General features: G+C 48.7%; 1 protein-coding gene across 6 annotated transcripts in view; it reads right to left on the bottom strand.

The window, feature by feature from the left end:
* XPO4 (exportin 4) overlaps positions 1–20,374 on the bottom strand; it is a 98,086-nt gene continuing 77,712 nt past the window's right edge. For 5 of the 6 annotated variants that reach the window (XM_064493279.1, XM_064493278.1, XM_064493280.1 and 2 more), the window contains 14 exons: positions 18,984–19,160; positions 18,298–18,440; positions 17,707–17,849; positions 16,749–16,926; positions 11,918–12,077; positions 11,253–11,464; positions 10,290–10,464; positions 7,742–8,035; positions 7,126–7,306; positions 5,633–5,751; positions 4,239–4,369; positions 3,655–3,772; positions 3,169–3,261; positions 1–219 (listed from right to left, as the gene is read on the bottom strand). In XM_064493279.1, the coding sequence (XP_064349349.1) occupies positions 22–219; positions 3,169–3,261; positions 3,655–3,772; positions 4,239–4,369; positions 5,633–5,751; positions 7,126–7,306; positions 7,742–8,035; positions 10,290–10,464; positions 11,253–11,464; positions 11,918–12,077; positions 16,749–16,926; positions 17,707–17,849; positions 18,298–18,440; positions 18,984–19,160 (2,322 nt within the window). In that variant the 3' untranslated portion in view covers positions 1–21. The remainder of the gene's footprint in view (positions 220–3,168; positions 3,262–3,654; positions 3,773–4,238; positions 4,370–5,632; positions 5,752–7,125; positions 7,307–7,741; positions 8,036–10,289; positions 10,465–11,252; positions 11,465–11,917; positions 12,078–16,748; positions 16,927–17,706; positions 17,850–18,297; positions 18,441–18,983; positions 19,161–20,374) is intronic. The other variant, XM_031465709.2, reaches the window with a different exon arrangement.

The raw sequence follows: 20,374 nt of genomic DNA, 5'->3' as shown, positions 1-20,374 counted from the left end.
TTAAGCATAAAGTTTTGTCATTTATTTGACACAAAGGAGACCACCAACATTCGCCATAAACTCTTCTAGACTCTTCAGGAAGGCCATCTTCTGCTTGCGATCCAGCGCGGGCGGAGTGCTGCTGGCTGTGAGCTTGTTGAAGGCGTCCGCTAACCTCTGGTAAATAATCGGGTCTTGCTGACTCGATAGTAACGTTTCAACCAACTCAGAGTATTCAGCCTGTTGAAGAGATAAGTACACGTGAGAACACGTATGTTCCTCAAATACCACACAGAACACCCACTGCTGGACGGTGGGTTCTAAAAGGCAAGGTCTGACAACCTTTTTTAAAAAGTTGTCTACAGTATTGTGTCAGTTTCAGGTGTACAGCAAAGCGGTTCAGTTATATGTGTGTGTGTACTGCGTTGCAGATACTTTTCCATTACAGGTTATTATAAGATACTGAATGTAGTTCCCTGTGCTCCACAGTAGGTCCTTCTTGTTTATCTTTTTTGTATGTAGTAGTGTGTATCTGCTAATTCCAAACTCCCAATTTATCCCTCCCCCTTTCTTCCCCTTTGTTAACCATAAGTTTGTTTTCTATGTCTGCGAGTCTCTTTCTGTTTTGTAAGTAAGTTCACTAGTATTATTTTTTAGATTCCACATATAAGTGGCATCATATAATATTTGTCTTTCTGTCTGATTCACTTCACTAAGTATGATAATCTCTAGGTCCATCCACATTGCTGCAAATGGTATTGTTTCATTCTTTTTTGTGGCTGAGTAGTATTCCATTGCATAAACATACCACAACTTCATTATCCAGTCATGTGTTGATGGACGTTTAGGTTGTTTCCATGTCTTGGCTGTTGTAAATAGTGCCACTATGAACACTGAGGCACATGTATTTTTTCAAACTAGAGTTTTTATCTTTTCTGGATATATGCTCAGGAGTGGGATTGCCGGATTGTATAGTAAGTCTGTTTTTAGTTTTTTAAGGAATCTCCATACTGTTTTCCATAGTGGCTACATTCCCAGCAACAATGCAGGAGGGCTCCCTTTTCTCCACACCCTCTCCAGCATTTATTATTTGCAGACTTTTTGATGATGGCTATTTTGACCAGTGTGAGTTGACACCTCCAAGTAGTTCTGATTTGCATTTCTCTGATAATTAGTGATACTGAGCATCTTTTCATGGGCCTGTTGTCCATCTGACAGTTCTTTTTAATATGTAACATTTACTGGAAGTTTACGATTATCTGGGTACTGTTCCAACCTTTCATATTAGTAACTCTTTCCTAACAATCCTGTGAGGTAGGCACTGCTTATGTATCTCTGTTCTGCAGACAGAAGTTCTGACAGACGGTGAGCGTATGTAACATGTCCACGCTCACACTGCCTCTGAGCAAGAACTGGCTGTTTGGCTCCAGATCTCCTGTGACCACTAACCCTGACATGTTGCCTCTTCCTTCTGTGCTTTCTAAGCATTTTTTAAAAAATACATAACCTAAGTCTGTGACCTTTCAAATTCCTGGAGGTTTATGCCATGTGTTGCCATCGTGGCTCTGAGCACAGCCATGCACACACGGGCAGACAGGACCTGGGGGCCGTCCTTCCTCAGAGAGGGGGCAGGACACCTGGACGACTGTACCCCGCGGCTCTCAGAGGAAGGGGCTCAGCAAACACAGGAAGATTGCGGGGGTGGCTGTACTTTTTCTGTCTGTAATACCCTCCACAAGAAAGCCTTACACAGAGGAGAGGTGTGGGGTCAGGGCAGCTCCCCCAGATAAGCGCTCATAGAAAAGCTTATCTGTCTCTCTTTTTCATTAGTGTCCCAGGACATCACCACAGAACAAAATGCTGAAGCCAAGTATTAATCACATCTGGACGGAAAGAGTAAGGCACAGCCCCTACCCACCCCCAGCACCAAGCCAGGGTGGCTGCACGAACCACCCTCCCAAGGGAGAGGCCTGCTCCCGGGCTCGAGCGCAGACTCAAATCCCTCCGCTGCACACGAGGAGTGGCAGTGCCGCCCAGGCCAGACCAGCAAGAGTCCGTGCCGGCCCACGCCTAGTCCTGCTCTCCTTCCTCCAGTGTAACTCGTTTTTTTTTCTTTTTTTCTTTTTTTAACATTATTAATTGAGTTATAGTCAGTTTACAATGCTGTGTCAAATTCCAGTGGTGAGCACACTTTTTCAGTCGTACATGAACATGCATGTATTCACGGCCACACTGTTTTCTCTGTGAGCCGCCACCAGACCTTGTGTATGTCTCCCTGTGCTATACGTACTAGTTTTCCAAAAGGCCATCGGAACGTAACGGCTGACGTACGTGGGGCAAGGGCGCCAGGTGGTGGAGGAAGGCCCCCGAGACGGGCGCCACCTGAGCAGGCTCTGAGAGGGGAACAAGGGCCCACGGCCCAGTGTACCCCCGCGGGCGCAGGCAGAACAGGAGGACTGCGGGGAAGGCGCATTTAAACCCTCCAAACCCTGAGCGCCAGTCAAGGCACAAGCCACAGCTTCTATGCTTGGAAAAAGCCAAGCTTCCACTGGCAAGGACTTGGGCAGGCTGGGACACTCCCGGGAGCCTGGGGCAGCTGGGGGCCTGATGCGGCCCTGCCCGAGCACCCACCAGGCACACGCCCCCTGGGAGTGGGGCACACGGGCGAGCCCGGCACAGCCTCTCTCGGCTCCGGCACCCCGATCAGGGCGCTTCAGTCTTCAAAGGCTCAAACCACCAAACAAACATTGTTTTCCATGCTGTGCTAAGAAATAACACGCTTGTTTCCCACGCTATCCGACAGCAGACCCCTCAGGGGCCCCATCGTCTCCGTTGCAAAGCTGTGAGTTCCCCAAGGACAGAGACCACATCACTGTCACTGTCACGTCTGATTCCTGGGCCCGAGCACAGTCTCTGAGGACAAGCTCTAGGGCAGCGACGGATGTGAAGGACGGTCTGTCACAGTGGAGAAGGGGAACAGCTGCTTACTACCATCAAACAGCTTGTCAGACAGCCACACAATGATGAGTGGGAGCGCCCGGCGGGGCAGAAATACGGCCTGGGTGGACGGAGCGGAGGCACCAACCAGGCACAGACCCACTAGGGACGCAGGCGCCAGCGGCTCCCCCACCACCTGAACCGCCCCCCCGCTGGGCACCAGCCAGGGGACCCGGGAGGCGAGCCCAGTACCTGATGCAAGCACACCAACGTGTAGAAAGCTTCTCCGGCTGCAGTGGTCATCTCCGTGTTGTGCTTTTGCAAAACCAGCATATCAAAAACCAGCTGAAAGCACACAAGGACACCCCCAAATAAGACGCAGGACGGCCAGACAGCCCCCAGCCCCGCCCGGCTCCGGACAGGAAAGAGAAGGGTGCAGTTGCTCTTTGACACGTTAAATAATTCAATAAATCCGAAAAGTCAAGGAAACGGCTTCTAAAGACCCAAGGCTACCGCACAGTCCAACGGCCAAATTCCCTGGCATACTCGCCACACACATTGTCAAGACACGAAGTAACAGTGGGGAGTGATGTGCCCCGGGAAGCTGGCCTCCAGAGAACAGTGACCAGGGGGAAGTATTTCCCACGAAGCTGTCAGTGCCTCTGGAGGACTGGCCCCCTGGAAACTGAGCACACCTACCTGGGCAGGTGGTCGCACGACACGCCCCGAACGCCTCACCTTGAGGAAGTGCCGCGTGGCCAGGAACAGCGGCGAGTCCGTCTCCTGCGCTTTGGCGCACTGCTCCGCTAAGGGCGTCAATGCCTCCAGGCACAGCTGGCAAACCTCCGAGCTCATTCTGATCGCCAAGGTCAAAGAACAGACTAGAGCAGCTATGCCTCACTTACAAAAGGTAAAAGCTAGAGCTGCCGTGCAAGGGGCGAGCCCTTCCAGAGCGCACACGGTCAGGTGAGCACCGCGGTGCGGCTCTCCCGAGCTCCGGGAGAGAGGAGGACGCCGGGCGCCCTGACCACGCAGCGCTCGGCCAGGCAGAGGCCAGCGGCTCGGCCCCGGGGTGCGACACTACCCATGCTGGCCCGAGCGGAGAGTGACCTTGGGACCTGGGGCCAAATGCCTCTGGCTGCTGTGAAAGAGGACCAGATGAGGCAAATTAATGAAAGAAACACAGAATGAGGGTGGTTATGGAGAAGACTACTTTTAAGGAAGTTAAGACTGACCCACAAAACACAAATTTTAAAACCTTTTCTTCAGGCAAGCTCTTCTTCCCCAGTGACAAGTGATCACAATGTTCATTCAAAGGATATGATGTCATTCCTAGTTCCAGCGAGTACATCAGACTCTTAAACAGATCCTCAGGAAGCTGTGGTATTTTTTCAGGAAAAATCTCACAGATAAATGTGATTAATTTGTAGTACTGATTACAAAGGGTGGGAAACTGAAAAAGAAATATTAAACAATTAGATGTTAGATAATATCTGATTTGTTTTCATTAATAGAATAAAGTAATAACTGTCAAGCTTCTAAGTATAATGATTTTGTTTAAAACAAATACAAGATACAGAAAACATAAAGACCTAATTAAATGTAAAAATAAATTACAATAAAGGGAATAATTTTACCTTGAAAAAGGAAACAAAACAGCCAAATCTAAAGTTATTAAATGACCTGGGAATAAAACCCCTTTGCAAATGTATTTATTTGCCCTCAATCATGCTGGAAAAACTGCAAGAATGTAACTCAAATTGTTACAATTATGCTCAGGACAGAGCGCCCAATCCCATACACTTCCAAACTGTTTCCCGGCTGCAGAGTCCTAGAGAACTGAGTAAAAGTAGGTAAACCTCCAGTTTAATCTCACTTAAGAAAATACATATCTAAATATTCAGTGGTTTATCTGATGAATAAACACCAAAAACCCTAAAAGCAAATCAATACACAGAGCTTCCTACATGTGCCACCCTCTGTCTGCTGCAGGAGCCCCTGGCTCAGGGGCTCCCCAAACCCCTCTGCAGAGACACTTCTCAGGAGGGAAGCACGCACCCGGCTCTCCTGCACTTGCCCCAACTCCTAACGCTCCCGCCTCCCTCCCTCCCCACCTCCTCACTGCCTCTGCACTCGTCCTTCCTGCGCACTGTGCGTGCCCCTCACCCCAGTGGCACGGCAAGGCACGCAGGGAGGAGGAAGGGCGGCCCCACCACCCCGCACCCTCGACACTGACTGTGAGGAAACGCACCAGGCACAACGTACTCAGAAGGTACAATCCTTAAACCTGCACCAGCCCTGGTTTCTTAGCATCCCGTCTCTACGTGGAGGGGCTGCTGCCCAGCCCCTGGATCTGAGAGAGGAGTTCGAGAAGGACCCCAGGAACACGCCAAACACGCAGCTCACTTTACACGCCTGACAGCGACGAGGGAGCCTGCGCTGCGAACACCAGAGCTGTTTCTGGCAGAACCGTCCTTCTCTGACGGTGGTGGTCAGAGAACGAGGCCTCCGGGGCAGCCTAGGCGAGGTCCGTGGACGGAGCAGCACACACGAGCGTGAAGGGCACGCAACAGTAACACAAACGTTCTATTTTCACACGCACGTAACAGACAAGCAGGTACTGGCAGCCCTCCATTAAATCAGGTGTGTTCCTGTCTGAAAGGCCCTCAGACCCGAGCGCACGCAGCTCCAGCAGCACGTTCGTGTCCTCAGTTACCTTCAGGAGGTCCTGGGACATCAAGGGCAGAATCAGGTTCACCCCGTACAGCACGACATCCGCCGCTGACACGGGCCTGCCGGCCGTCGGCCCCACCTCCTGCCCTCGGAAAACCTCGTCTGCAAAGGGAAAACCAGCGGTCGCACAGCCGGACGCCGACGGCGCCACAGAGCTCCCCTCCCCCCGCAGGAAGGTGGGCAGGTCCCGCCCCACGAGGGGACAGGCAGCATCTCTGAGCAGGCGGACGACAGACGCCGGCCGTGGTCCCGGGCCGCTCAGGGTCTCAGGGTGCCTGGAGCAGACACTCCACGCTCACACTCCTCTCCCACAAGGACGGCAGCACGCTCGTGCCTAGGCAGTGGTTTTGAAAAGTAAAACTGACCCCACAGAAACACTGGGCACACTATGAGTTACACACTTTCCATGGTAATATTTACTTTTCTCACAGGTGTGTGGGGTTGTTCTGAACTGGAAAGGAATGCGGGAAAATACGAAAATTAAGTGCTGCATAAAAATACAGCTTTTAAAAAAGCTACGGGTAGGGGGTGGGGTACAGCTCAGTGGTGGAATTCATGCTTAGCATGCATAAGGTCCTGGGTTCAATTCCCAGCACCTCCATTAAAATAAGTAAATAAATAAAAAGAAAATAAACTATTTTTAAAAGTATGTTAAAAAATAAAGAAGCTACCAATATGGCAAAGGATTATTATCCTTAATCTGTAAAGAAAGCACATCCACACAACACTGTAAACTGACTATACTTCAATAAAAATTTTTAAAAACTGGGTCTCACACACACACACAAAAAGAATGCACAGAAAATTAGTAAGAATCCTAAAACCTAAGTAGATAAGGGATCAAAATCTATAAACAAATATCTAACAAAACCATATACCCAATGAAAAAGTTTGTTCTACTCATTAAGCAAGCAACACAAATTTTTAAAAATATACTACTTCTGATTCATTAGATTAAAAATGACTCTTGAGTGATAACATTTAAACACCGGTGAGAAACAGTGTGACAGTCATCCTCAAAAGCAATATAGTAAGAGCCTCTGAGCAGTGGACACAGTAACGATATAATCAGAAATGTAGACAGAGATTCGTCCACAGAAGTTACGGACACATCACTGCAGCAGCAAAACTGTAAATACTCCAGATGCCCAGCGCTAGGAAAACAGGTGGAACCCCAAATGCAGGTCACCACACAGCCATCAAGAAGTTACGGAAATTTTAAAGACAAGGGAAAGGCCAACAATACATTAATGAAAAGGCAGAATATAAAATCGTATTTGGAGTAGTTACGAAAAAAGCCGTGCAAAATAGCCAAAAGGGAGACTACCAAAGCACAGTTTACACTTGGCTCTGGATCATGTGAAGTTCTTCTATTAAGAGCACGTTACTTTCACAACAAGGAGGAAAAATGGACTAAACACGGGGTGGAAAAGCACTTCCACTTAACGGCCGACGAGGCCGCGCCGCGCAGGTCACCTGTGTCGCTGAAGTCGATGAACTCCTTGGACAGCAGGTTGGTGAGGAGCTCCATGATGAGGAGCAGGTCCTGGTACTGCTCCTCCTCCGCCGTGACGTCTATCCTCTGCCGCCCCAGGTTATTCTTTGAGTAGACTTGCAGCAAAGTGAGGCAGGCTTCATACAAGTTCATAGCTTTGGACTGCAGGAAAGCACACACACACACAGACAGACATCTTCGCTGCCTGAATATGAAACTCGGTGTGTCTAAGCATCCACCCCAATCACAGAACGAAGAGACAAACCGCCACTTAACGTTCTAAATCGTAGGAATCACCACAGAGAAATGGGTAGAACTGCCTACCATAACCCACTTGTTTTCTCAAATATTCCTCATTTGAATGAGTTTGACTGAGCAACACACTAGCCAAAGAAATTACCATTAACATTTTTAAGGCAGGAATCTACCTTCCTCTGAATGCTGAGTTCTTTTGAAAACAGTCATTCTGAAAAACTTTCTGGCGGCATACAAACATCATTTGAAATAACATCCATTAAATGTGAAGTAAAGACTCTGCTACTTTGCCAGAGCTTTAAGGAGTTCCCACGTGGAGGGAATGAAAGCGGAAGCCCTTACCTCTCCAAGGTAGCATATCTGCTTATGTGCGACTTCTACGAACACTTCTATTATGAGGTTGACGGTCTCTGGGGTATTTCTATAAACTTCCATCAATCCAATGCAATTGGTAAGGAAGTCCATTAAAAAATTAAAAAGGATCGCCACATTGTCAACCTGGGTGGCCTCGGCAATGCCGCACAGGGCCTCCAGAGTGGCCGTGATCTCCTGCTTGACCTCCTCCTGCTGGCACAGCTGCTGGAAGTTCTCCTGATTTATCACCCTCAGGAACCGCTGCTGAAGTGGCTGAAGAACCTACGAACATAAAGCATGAATCTTCCAAAAGCTCGGTTCATGTGCTCTGCTTCTTCACCTGGGATACACATTCACTTTCCAAAACGGCTCTGACTGCTGGAGGCAGAAACGGCAAAGCAAAGACCACCTGAACCGTGAGTTGTTCCCTGCTCCACCTGAAGGTGCCCCTGACTTCTGGGAAACATGAAGTCACACACAACATGTGGAAAGGCGCTCACACCACTGGCCATCCCAGAAATGCGAATCACAACCCTCTGAGAAACCACCTCGCACCTGTCGGAAGGGCCGTCATCAGACAGACAAGAAACGACAAGTGCTGGCAGGATGTGGAGAAAGGGAAACCTCCGTGCTCTGTGGGTGGGACAGTAAATCGGTGCAGCCACTATGGGAAACACTGTGGAGGTTCCTGAAAAAACTGAAAATAGAACTACCATATGATCCACTTCTGGGTATTTATCTGAAGAAAAGGAAAACACTAATTTGAAAAGATACATGTAACCCTATGCCCAGAGCAGCACCAAACACAACAGCCATGGAAGCACCTAAGTGTCCACCAACGGGTGGCCAGGTACAGGGACGCCTGTTCACCCCACTCAGAATGAATATAGGTGAGTGTCCATCGAAAAAGAAAAACCTTTTCTTGGCAGCCACGAGGCGAGGGGTGCTAGCTAAACTTACTGTGGCAACCAGTTCACAGTATCTGTAAGTCAGACACCAGGCTGTGCGCCTAAACTTCTAGTGACACGTGTCAATTACGTCTGAAAGAAATGACTGTTTGTGAAAAGCGTGTGTTTGCTATCATCTCACTCCCTTACGTAATTTAAGTTCAAAAGAAAAAAAGGAAGACCATGCCTTCCTCAATGCCATTCACAGAATTCTGCCACTATCCTCATCTGTTTCCAACTGATCACCACTCCCCCCCAAAAAAAGATTTAAAAAATTAAGTCTCCACTGTAGGGACTGTCAAATTTATTTCATAAATGGCCAGGGGGTAAATTTTAGACTTCACAGGGCATACTACCGCAAATACTCAATTACGGTTGCACTGTAGTGCAGAAGCAGCCGTGAAGGAGATGTAATCGATTGAGCACGACTGTGTTTCAATAAAACTTTACTTATAAAAACAGACAGCAGGCCAGATCTGGTCTGCGGGCTGCAGTTTTCAACCTCTGTCCTACTGGGTCGAAGCTCTAGCCTGTTTCTTTCCTTTCCTGCTCCTCTCGCATTGGCCACACTTCAGATCCTCAGCCCTGCCCAGGGTGTAAGAGTAAACACACATATTCATGAAGTGATACCTTAACTCTAAAGCTGCACGTATGATAACACAATTATTTAACCCAGAAACATGCGGTCAGGCTGGTTTCCTTCTGCTCTGAAGTCCCAGACTACTACCTGCTTCTGTCACTGGGTCCCTCCTCAGACACTGAGCTCCAGCCACAGGGACCGCAGGCTGTCAACCCCCCCACACCAGTAACTCTTGGTTCACAACTGAAAGGTTATATAAGACACTGTGTCCACGATGGCTGTTACAGGCTGAACGATGTTCCCCCCAAAACCAATGTGTCGAAGTCCGAATCCCTAGTCCCTCAGAAAGCGACCTTATGTGGAAACACAGCTGTTTCACACGTAATTGTTTAAATTAAGATGAGGTCCTCTGGGCCCCTAACCCACATGACAGATGTTTCCATAAAAGGGGAAACGTGGACACAGACGTGCACACGGGGAGGACGGCCTGTGCCGATGAGGGTGGAGATCAGGCGATGCTTGCACAAGCTGAGGAACCACACATCAGCGAAGCACCAGAGCTCGGGGGGAGGCCAGAGCCCCAGACCCCGGCACAGCCCCAGAAGGAACCAGCCCTGCGCCCACACCCTGGCCTTGGACGTCCAGCCCCCAGAACCGTGAGGCGGTGAACTCCTGAGGTTTAAGGCACTAAGTCTGTAGCATCTGCTACAGCAGCTGCAGCAAACTAACAGAGCGGCTCACCTGCACCTCCTCGTTCAAGTCGAGGGGACACACTACTGCTTCTCCTGGAAGAAGCAAGCGCCAGCTCAGGCTCTCAGCAGGGGAGACGTGCCTGCCCTCAGCCCAGTCCACAGCGTCCGTGTCCTCACACAAGCAGACGTGGACAAGGCTAAGCGCTGACCTGCTGTGCCTAAATGTGTGTGTCCCCACAGACCATTTTATGGCACCACAGACACACGACAACTAGCGGGTGGCACGGAGACGCAGTCGAAGCAGGAGGGGCTGTTACCTCTGTCCAGTACTGCTGCTTGGTCTCCGTGTCCATGTGTGCGAACCCTCCCAGGACGAGGGCCTTCATCAGTGTCCTCTGCACAGGGCTGGACAGGAAATTCAGAGGGGGACTTCGGCTTGCAAACTGCTTAGCTAAGTTCCACCAGTTTTCACACTGAATCACTAAGTTTGCCCTACAGGGAGAGAGAACAAAGCACGAGGCATGTGACCTGCGCTGCACCTGCCCTGCGTACACAGAGGCGCAGGGTCACTGGGCTCACTGGTTTTTAAGGTGCAGCACAGTAAACTTGGTACAGACTTTAGGGTCACATAAGCTTGCATTTCAAATCACATTAGTTGTTTGATGCTGTAAAATGAGCCTCTCTTAGTTACCAGTTTCCTGATCTGTAAAATAAAGAAACAACAGCCCTACATCTCGTGGCCAAGACTGGTGTGCTGCTTAAATCAAACACTAGATACGAAGTGTCTGGAACGGCACCTGGCCAAGTATAAGAATTCAGTAAATAGTCACCAATGACAATAGTATTCCTATGTAGTAAGAAAACTGAAAACATTTCCAGACTTTGTTGTAGAAGGCACTGAAAATTTTACTTTGCAAAATTAAATTAAAATAATTATTAAATTGTGAGTTTTTCTCATCTTTAAAATGGGGTAACACCAATGGGATACCTGAAAATTCAAATAAGAATATTCTATATTAAAGTGTTTTTAAAGCTGTACATTACTAAAGTCCATGTTTAGTAAATTATATGTTATTCATCAGATTCTTTGATGCCAAACCCAGTCACTGCAGCCGTCAGTCGTAACACAGAAGAGCCCTATTGGCATTTGTAGCAATAGTACAGTGTATTTTTTTAAACACAGTGCTCTGAAAATGCAGGGTCTACCTGGACTTAGGACCAGGCAGCTGCCTGCTGCCCAAAAAGACTACCCAACGACCTGAGAGACGCCCTCCGCTCACCTCTCCCTTCTCTCCACCAGCGTGACCAGAAGCTGCACGGTGTCGCTGGCCAGGTCCTGCTCACTGCTGCACACCGAGAGGTTGCTGAGGACCTTCTGTAAGAGGTAGCCCACAATCCACTGAGAGCCCTCTGTGTCTGCTCCAAATGCCGTACTGAACGGCACACTTATCTTCAGAGAGAGAACAAGTTCAAGGTCAGAAGGAAAGATCAGCTGAAAAAAAAACAACCCCACAGAGAGATCAAACTGAAATGAGCACTAAATCTGAAGTCCTGCTTACTGCACATCGATTTCATAAATGAACTCATTTCTAAAAGGCCAAAAAGGACATCCTCAACCCACAGGCATTTCCCAACGTGATCTTCCCGTTGGCTTCACTTATTCACGTATGATCAACACAGTGATGTACTTACACCAAACACAAAGAACACAGATCAGTCCATTCCCAAAAAGCAAAGTGTAACTTAGGAGAGGTTAAAATACGCAGCATCAAATGATGTGCCCATTTAAGAACGGTTATAACAGCGTGCCGCCCCGTTTTCTACAACGTGGATGACGTTCAGCTTAGTCACAACTCTGATGAGAAAACACCACGAAAAATGTGCTCACTTCTACAGCCCCCATCCTCATACATGCAAACGAAGGTAAACAGTGTCACATTCTGACCTGATCATACAGTTTCTCGTCCACCAGGAGGTAAGTCTTTGCCCAGCGTTTTAGAAACCACACAATATCTTTGCCCATCTGAGGGCTTAGGAGATGAGTGAGATCTGCTCTTATTGCTCGAGATTCAACTTCTGAAACTCTGAGAATGGCAGATAATAGCCTGTAGGTACAAAAAGGAAGTCATTTATTCTTTCATCTACTTAATAGTTTTCTAACCATATTTTTTTCTTAAAAGTCCTTTTCTGTTTCTAAACTCTGAAATGTTCACCAGTAAGACTGCAGACAATGCCCCCTTGCTGCTGACATTCAGGAAGGAGGGGAGGAGATGGGGCAAGAAAGTGGCGGGCCCTCTGCTGAGGCTGTGACACAGTCAGCGTCACTGACTGAAGGGACTTTTCAGACTCAAAGTGGAGAAATACACACAATTAAAAGCTCAGAGTAAATGCTACTTTAAACTCCCGAGGCTGGCACCGCTCTGTCTTTATACACCGGTCACTTCATGGTGTAGGATCTGGTAACTGATTTATCCAGAATGTCTTGAATATTGAGCCTTGCCTCTAAATCAGGTAGTCGTATTTATTTCCTAACAAACTTAATTTTAATGGCACTTTAAAATAAAAACGTTGCAAGAAAAATTACCAGCCTAAGTGCACCTGCCGTCCTTCCGACACAACGCTCCCCGTGCCACGTGGTGCTGACACCGCACGACCGCAGCCGCGGGAAGTCTCTGCTCTGGGCGTGGCGTGGGCAGCACCAGGGACGCACCTTTAGCTCGACTTCGGCTAAAAGGCGGAGCAGCAAAGGACCGGAGTGACAGGGCACACTATGACCCCACTTCAGGAGCATCCACGCAGGGACAGGAAAGCTACTTTGCGCTCTGCTCCCAGGACAACCGCAGGCTGCTCCTTGTGACAAAATCTCACGGCCTGGTTCTCAGAAGTACTCAGCCTCCCGCCTCCCGAGACAGTCTCCTCCCTGCACTTGCCGCCTGGGCTCCCCCAGCCGAACCCTCCCAGCCTGGGACCCGCCTCTTCCTCTGACCTTCTTCCTTTATTAAAGCTGGTGCTTCTCAAGGCTCTACCCCAGAAGCTCCTCTGTTCTGACTATACACTTACTCCCTATGCCACCAGTACCCAAACTTTTAACAATTATTTTAGAGTGTGGACAATACCCCAACAACTTCACAATACATTTTAAGTTGACGTATCAAAGTATCCCGTAAGAATAGTTTAAACAATGTAATTGGTAGCCTCACAGAATCTGAATAAATTACAGTAAGCACTTATAGTGCGCTGAATTTAACTCACAGTACTGATACCTCATGATCATCCATTTGAAAAACAAACATTTAACACCTGACTGTTTTTCTCCTTAAATCCTTAATTTCATTTCCCCATAGAATACTATCCTAATAAACTTTTATACTCATTTTATCAACCACATCATATACTTCCTTGAAACAAGTTATGTCTAGATATTTAAATACATACTTCTAAAATTTCCAATGATCATAAGACTGTTAAAAATGTCTTCTAGATTGAGCTGCTACAATACTTCTTAGTACACAATTGAGCAGAATGTAACAGAGATTTAAATAAACTGTCACACACATTATTTATTAAAGATAAAATTTTAGGTATAAGACAGGGAATACAGACAATATTTGATAATAACTAGAGATGGAGTGTAAACTTCAAAAATTGTGAGTCACTATACTGTACACCTGTAACTTATATAATATATAGTAACATCAACCACACTTCAATGAAAAAATAAAATGTTATATATCTGAACGAGATTCATGGGGCAAATTCGCCCATTATATCTAATAAAAAATATTACTTATTGCTAGACTAAGACAGCTGAACACAACTTGATTCCTGTTTTTCATTTTAACAGATGAAAAACATGTTCATATCAACAAATGGAAGGCATTTTTTAAAAAGCAGAGATCCTCAATTTTTCGAAATTCTTGCCAAGTTACATGCCCCAAATCAAGGAGATCTACCATCAGAAATTATTTCTAATAATCTGCTAAGGGACAACTCGCCTGGGTCCCTCCCTCAATGCAGAGCACGGTCCTGGTTACCGGTGCCGCACCACCCGGAGCTGCCCCCTCCGCAGCCCTGTGGGTCTCATGCGCCCGCCAACCCCTCCCAGCGGCTCAGAGCAAGTGCATGCTGCTGCCCTTCTGGTAACGTGGGGGCAGACCATTCCCAGGCAGGTAAATGAGGCTCTGGATTTTTCGCTTCTCCCCCCACCCACCCCCATCACCAATCAGCAAAGTCCTAGAGCCCGTCCCCTGCCCCACTGCTCCCCATCCCCCCAACCACTACTGACATGCTTCCCAGCTGGTCACCCTGTAAACCTACCTTCCACATTCTCATGCCTCAAAACAACCCAATCAGGTCCTGACCCTGCATCACATCCATCTCCTGACCTGAGCCCCATGCCCAGTGCCCACCCCCTTCTCCATCTTCACCCAACACCTCTCCCCTCCAGGCCGAAATGCCGGCCACACCAAACTTTCTCTAGCTTTAAGCCGTGCTCTCCCTCCAGGTTTCTGCCAGTGCGATCTGTCACTTCTGGAACACCCCCTGCCCTCCTCTGTCTACTGCAAACTCCCCCTTGTCCCTCAAGGACCAGCGTTCATGCCATCTCTTTCAAGAAGCTCTTCTCCTGCCCGCCCCCCTCAACAGGTTAGGTGAGCCTAGGCGCGCTGTCCCTCCTGTCACACTGCCACGGCACCCTCAGACCCGGCTTGAGGGATCCGAAGAAACAACTGATGAAGACATCAACAAGGTTTCATCGTCGATACCCCAAGATGAACACCTCCATCCAACACCAGTTTCTTAAGCACGCTCTCTAAAGGCGTCCCCATGCTTTCCAAGTGAATCTCAATCACTTTTGCGTTTCACAAACGGAAAGTCAGCACAGCGAGTCAAACCCTTCGGCTTCCTGCAGCCTCCACTGTGGTGGCTCCGCTCCGGGCCGCCATCCTTCCCGGGGGCAACTGCAACTGGCCCACCCGGCCTCCCGCTTCCTTCTTTGCTGAGAGCTCCCTCTCGATGCAGCAAAACAAACCTCCTCCTCGAGACCCGACAACAGCAACCACTCTGCTCATAGCAGAAGCCAAGGACATGACAGACCTAAAGCTTTACCGAGTCAGGTCTCCCTCCAGCTCCACCCCGCCCCCCAGTCCCCGCCCGGCCCAATACTGACCAGGCCAGCACCGAGGCCTGTGCTCAGAACGCTCTTCCCACAGCCTTCCCCGCCTCCCCCGCAACCTCGAGTCTCTGCTCACGAGTTCACTTACCACACCACTTACCACCAGAAACAGCCCCTCGCCCTGCCCCGTCCTCCCCACAGCACTTCTGAGACGCTCACGAGTCACTGATTGCTTCTCTCTCCCTAACAAAGAGCAGCCTGGTCTGACTTGCTCGCTGATGTGACCCGAGTGCCCAGAACAGCGTCTGGTACGTTGCAGGTACTCAAGGGTTACTTGACGAGTGATGATCTCTTCAAGGAGTCTGAGCCACTTTTCCTGAGTCCACAAGGACTGCTTCTCTCGTGCCATCCGACTTCACATTAGTTCCTCAGTCAGGAAAACAGTGGTGCTTTGCTGTTGTCCCAGCCTCACCTCGACTCTCCACAGTCTGTGCTCTCAGAGCCCAAAATGTTTTGTTCCCACACCGGCAAGACTGGCAAAAATTGAACAAGCACTGAAAACACTCACGAGGGAGCTGCCCAGGCAAGAACGGTGGCACAGAACAAAAGAGGACAGCGCCCCAGAATGAGCTGCCTCTGAAATCTACATTCACCACAAGCCAAATCAGAGCAAAAGCAATGATTTCCAGACACTTAATCCAATGCCGACAGCAACCCCAAAAGGAAGAAATGGAACTTTTAAATACAGCATTGACATTTTACTTCAAATAAGAGAATGCAACACTAAAGGAAATAAATTCCCAAACATTTCCTTGATATTAGCTTAAGAGCTCAATTTTTTAAAAAATCGTATTTCCTATTGCATAGGTTTAAATGGTATCTATGTTTTTTTCGCATTAGAATAGAAAGAATGAAGGGGACAGCACGCTGTTTGAGTTGCTGATTTTGCCACTGACAACATCCAATGTTATTTCATTATTATCTCTGCCTGCAATTTAAATTTAAAGCTGAAGACGCTGACCTAAGATGCTGTCCTCAAATCCACCTTCAGGGGCCACTCAGTCCAGGTTCGTGACTCCTAACTCCCCGTGATGCGGCAAGGAGGTGCGGCTGCTCCTCGGGGGGCACAGCGAATGCTCTCCCGGGAGCACGCTGCTCCCACCACCTGACGGGGCTCTCAAGGGCCGCACACTCAGGACAAACACTTCTACTTTATAAGAGATTAGGAAAGCCCCTGCAAAGCAGGCTCAGCTTACTGAGCAATAAATACATGTTAACGTTCTCCTGGCTTCTAAGAACTTCCTATTCTTGGTGCTTCCACTTCACTGAGGCGCCTGTACCTGCATTAGCCCTGCTTTCTGGTGACGGTCAAGGATCGTGTTCGGAGGGTTTGGAGCGAAGGCCCCCTCAGTCTCGCTGTATTCAGAGTCACGTTACGTGTGTTCTCCTCGGTACTCGGTACAGCTGTCAGCTCTCACCCGTGGCCTGCTTAATTAAATATGCTGAGTACTTGCCATCCTTGTTTATTTCAAGGCTTCTCCAAGTTTTATCTTCTTTCATTATCAGATTTATAACGTGCCTGTCACTCGAGCCATCTACCCATCAACTCAGAATTTATAAAACAGAATCAAGCACAAGAGCACAGCTATAGAGTTCATATTACCTAATCACAGAATCTGTTCTGTTGTGCCCTGGGATGGAAGAAGCCTTTTCTCCTGGAGATCCCAAAATTTGAAGTGTTGTATTAATGTCAACTTCGGATGCATGCTTAATGGAATATTCCATTATTTCTGGAGGTATTAGCGGAGTCTCTCCCTGAGTATCATCAGCTAAGAGGTAGCCTTCAGTTTAAAAAAAATTGAAAATGAACACTTAACAATCTACATTTATCAAATTGCACTATAAATGTTTTCAGTCTTATTTGATTTATATACATCATATAAATTGATGTAAATTATAAATGTTAATATGTTAATTTCAAGTTTGATGAGAAGAAACTTTCTATTTCTCAGATAATTAACTCTCAAAAATACAGGAAAGAACAACGGACAAATGTTCTAGTCATCAATTTTAAGATTTCTACTGACAGACAGGCTTTTCACTCCACTGCCTTTCAGTAATTTTCAGTAACATATTCCATAAAGTCAATAGGAATTCTATCATCTTTATCAAAAGTCAATATTTGGGAATGCCTTTCCATCAAGGTTTTCTTCCTGATTATTTAAAACACAGAAACACTGACAATATGGTCACAGAAATAAACTCTAAACAGAAGTCAGACTGCCTAGATTTGCACTCTGGCTCCAAAAGTTAACAGCAGCGTGACCACGGGCCAGTCTCTGCGTCTCAGCTTCTTCATGTTTAAGATGGGGGTAATTAATAATAACAACACAGCAAAATAATACCCAGCAGCAGCAGTAACTCGGGGCGCCACTGAATCCCCATGAACCGCTGCGGACGTGCTGGCCGACAGTCACAGGAGCCCCGGGGCCTGCGACATCACCCGCCATGCCAGGTTTCGCCAGGACTAGGCAGGAGTGGCTGCTTTTAATACACGGAGCTGCTCAAGGCTCAGAGTGCTCAGGTAGCAACAACATTTTAAAAAGCGACAAGCAACCAACCTGTAACTAAAATAAGCCAGTGAATGTCTTCGTACAGGTCGTCGAGCGCCCGGCCGTCCGCCGCGCCCGGAGTGGCCGAGGCGAGGAGCTGCTGCCGCCGCTGGAGCTGCCCGTGCAGCCGCGCCACTCGCTCCTCTAGCAAGCTGGGGGTGGGGGGGATTGGGTCAGGGGGCGGCTGGAGCACGCGCACGCCCCCCCAGGAGGGGCTGCCACGGACACGCGTGCTCACAGCGCTCTAAGAACTGTGACTGATCGTTCGTAACTGTGACTGATCGTTCGTAACACAAGTAAGACACGGCTTTACGAACAGTCAAGATTTACACAGTCATCTGTAAACTGGTTATTCCAAGTTTTTACAGACAGAGGTCCATCGTTTCTCATACCATGTTTTCAATAATCTGTCTGCCATCTATGCTGTGACACCTGGGCTCCCAGGGCACAAGCCCAGGGCTGAACCATGAGTGTGTTCCCGTCCACTGGCGCCAGGTGCTGAGACGGGGGCAGGATGGGTAAAGTCTGTAGACACTCTAAGTGCCCCCCTGGGGACTGTGGCTGGGGCATTTGCTCCGTGGGGGGCCCTGGCTTGTGTACCTGGTCAGGAGAGGCACACAGTGCTCGGCAGCAATGCGCCCTAGCATTCCGACGCTGGCCAGCTGATCCGAAAACTGGTCTCGGTCATCCTCCTGAAGCTCACTTATTTCCTCCTCCTCGCGAGAGGCCACACCATTGGCAGTCTGTTATGGAGGAAAGAAAGACAGACTCGAGCTATAAGGCCCCCCCGCACTGCATGGGGAAAGGGGAAGGACAGCGCCAGCCCTCAGTGCCGACTGGGGACTGGCACCCGCCATGCCCCGAGTTACCAAGAGGGGGCACGCGAAAGGGAAACAAGAGGGGAGCCACCCACCCACACAGCCAGCTGCGCACCTACAGCCCCTCCCACACCAGAGGCTTTAACTTCTGTCCCTGAAAAGATGTGACATCTTTAAGATCCATGGTACTTTGGGTACAAGAAGTCACTCAAGTTACTTGTCAACTGGGGAGACACAGATGGGCAACTGAAAACCAAAGAGACGGGCGCCAGCAACCAGCAATGCCCAGGATACAGGAACCTACTCAGACAGGGACCGCGCAGCCCAGCCCTGCCCTGGCTCCCAACACATCCTCCCAAGGAGCCCACACTGCTGTCCTGGTGTTAGACAGCATGTAACGGGACAAGACAGATGAAATAGAGCTGAGGGCGAAGCAGAAGCTGAATTACAGTCTGCCTGAAAACTTACCAAATTCCTCGTGCCGTCAGGAGCAGCCAGGTGGCACTGAATGTAGGAATTGAAAACTTGAACTGCGTGTTGGGTGAAGAAGCCTTTATGAAAATGTTTGTCGTCTTGGACCAAAGTGAGCCAGGACTCCAGCAGCCGGTCGTATGCCTCCATGTACACCATGTCGTCTTTGTCCAGCTGCGAGAGGGACACGCAGAGCCAACAGCCAGAGAGTGAGGGGTGCTGCGGCGACAGCCACACCCGCCAGTGGCTCCTATGTCTATCCTTTCACAAAGGTTCTGGTGATTATTCAATCATCAAGCTAACTGAGCTCATCCTAAAGTTAACTACTCCTTGCAAACACTGCAGTAAATGTGTGCAGCCTTCTCATTACACTTTCTAAACTCTTTCTAACTTAATCTAAATTCTTAGCAAATTAATGTTTAGAGAAGACTAGCTGTTCAGTGCTCATGTGGTTTTCAAATAATATTGGTATTAATGTTTTCCTGTAGTCAATAAGATAACAGTTAGATTAAAGTAAAATTAAACAATTTTGGAAACACTGAAGAATCATGAGAACAGACTGGCCTAGTCAGCATGTTTAAGAACGCACAGGGAGAATGTCACAGATGCACCACGAAATTTTATTTAAAAAGAGAAGACAAGCAGGGCCGGGCCTCACCGGAGTCTGAGGAAGGCGCTGAGACGGCGCCACCAGCCCATGGGCCCGCAGGGGCCGGCACGTGCGGACAAGTGGGGATGCCGAGCAGACGGCAAGCAAGCAGACTTGAAGGGAGCCAGGCGGGGACACGAAGTCGTCCCCACACATGGGCTGTGGCCTGAGTAGCTCCGAGGTAAAGCCCCTGCCGTGCTGAGGGGAAGAGCCTGCAGTCTGGGACCCAGGGCCGCTCCCCGGAGCGCAGACACACCACTCACCGTGTCTCATGCTGAAAAGGACCCACATCCGAACACTTCCGTGTTGGTAATCTGGATACAGAGTCCAGCCTCTGCACCGACTCCTCCATCCACAAGTCACGAGCTCACTACTCAGCGGAACTCAGGACGCTCGGGCGCCAACACCATGCTTATAGCGCACAGACGTGAACAACGTGCCACTCACACTTGCGAACTCATTCCAAAGGGAAACAGGGAGAAGCAAGCAAATTTGTACAGGAAACACACTAAAGGCCACGAGAGGAACACACATCCCAGGGCCGGCTTTCAGCAACGGCATCTCTCACAAGCAATTTGTTGAGACTGGCACAATCCTCAACTTCCGACGTTCTGTTCACAGGTGCTGAACCAGAAACACTACAGGTGTATGGTCTAGTCTCTAACTTGCTCTTGTGGTTTCTCAAGCAGAGAGGTTTCATCCACAAACACAGAACTCAAACTGCTATTGCAGCAGTTTA

This window comes from Camelus dromedarius, chromosome 13 (assembly GCF_036321535.1).
Source record: "Camelus dromedarius isolate mCamDro1 chromosome 13, mCamDro1.pat, whole genome shotgun sequence".
NCBI lineage: Eukaryota > Metazoa > Chordata > Mammalia > Artiodactyla > Camelidae > Camelus > Camelus dromedarius.
Note: the sequence above shows the minus strand (reverse complement) of the source record. Positions and strands in the feature narration are given on the sequence as shown.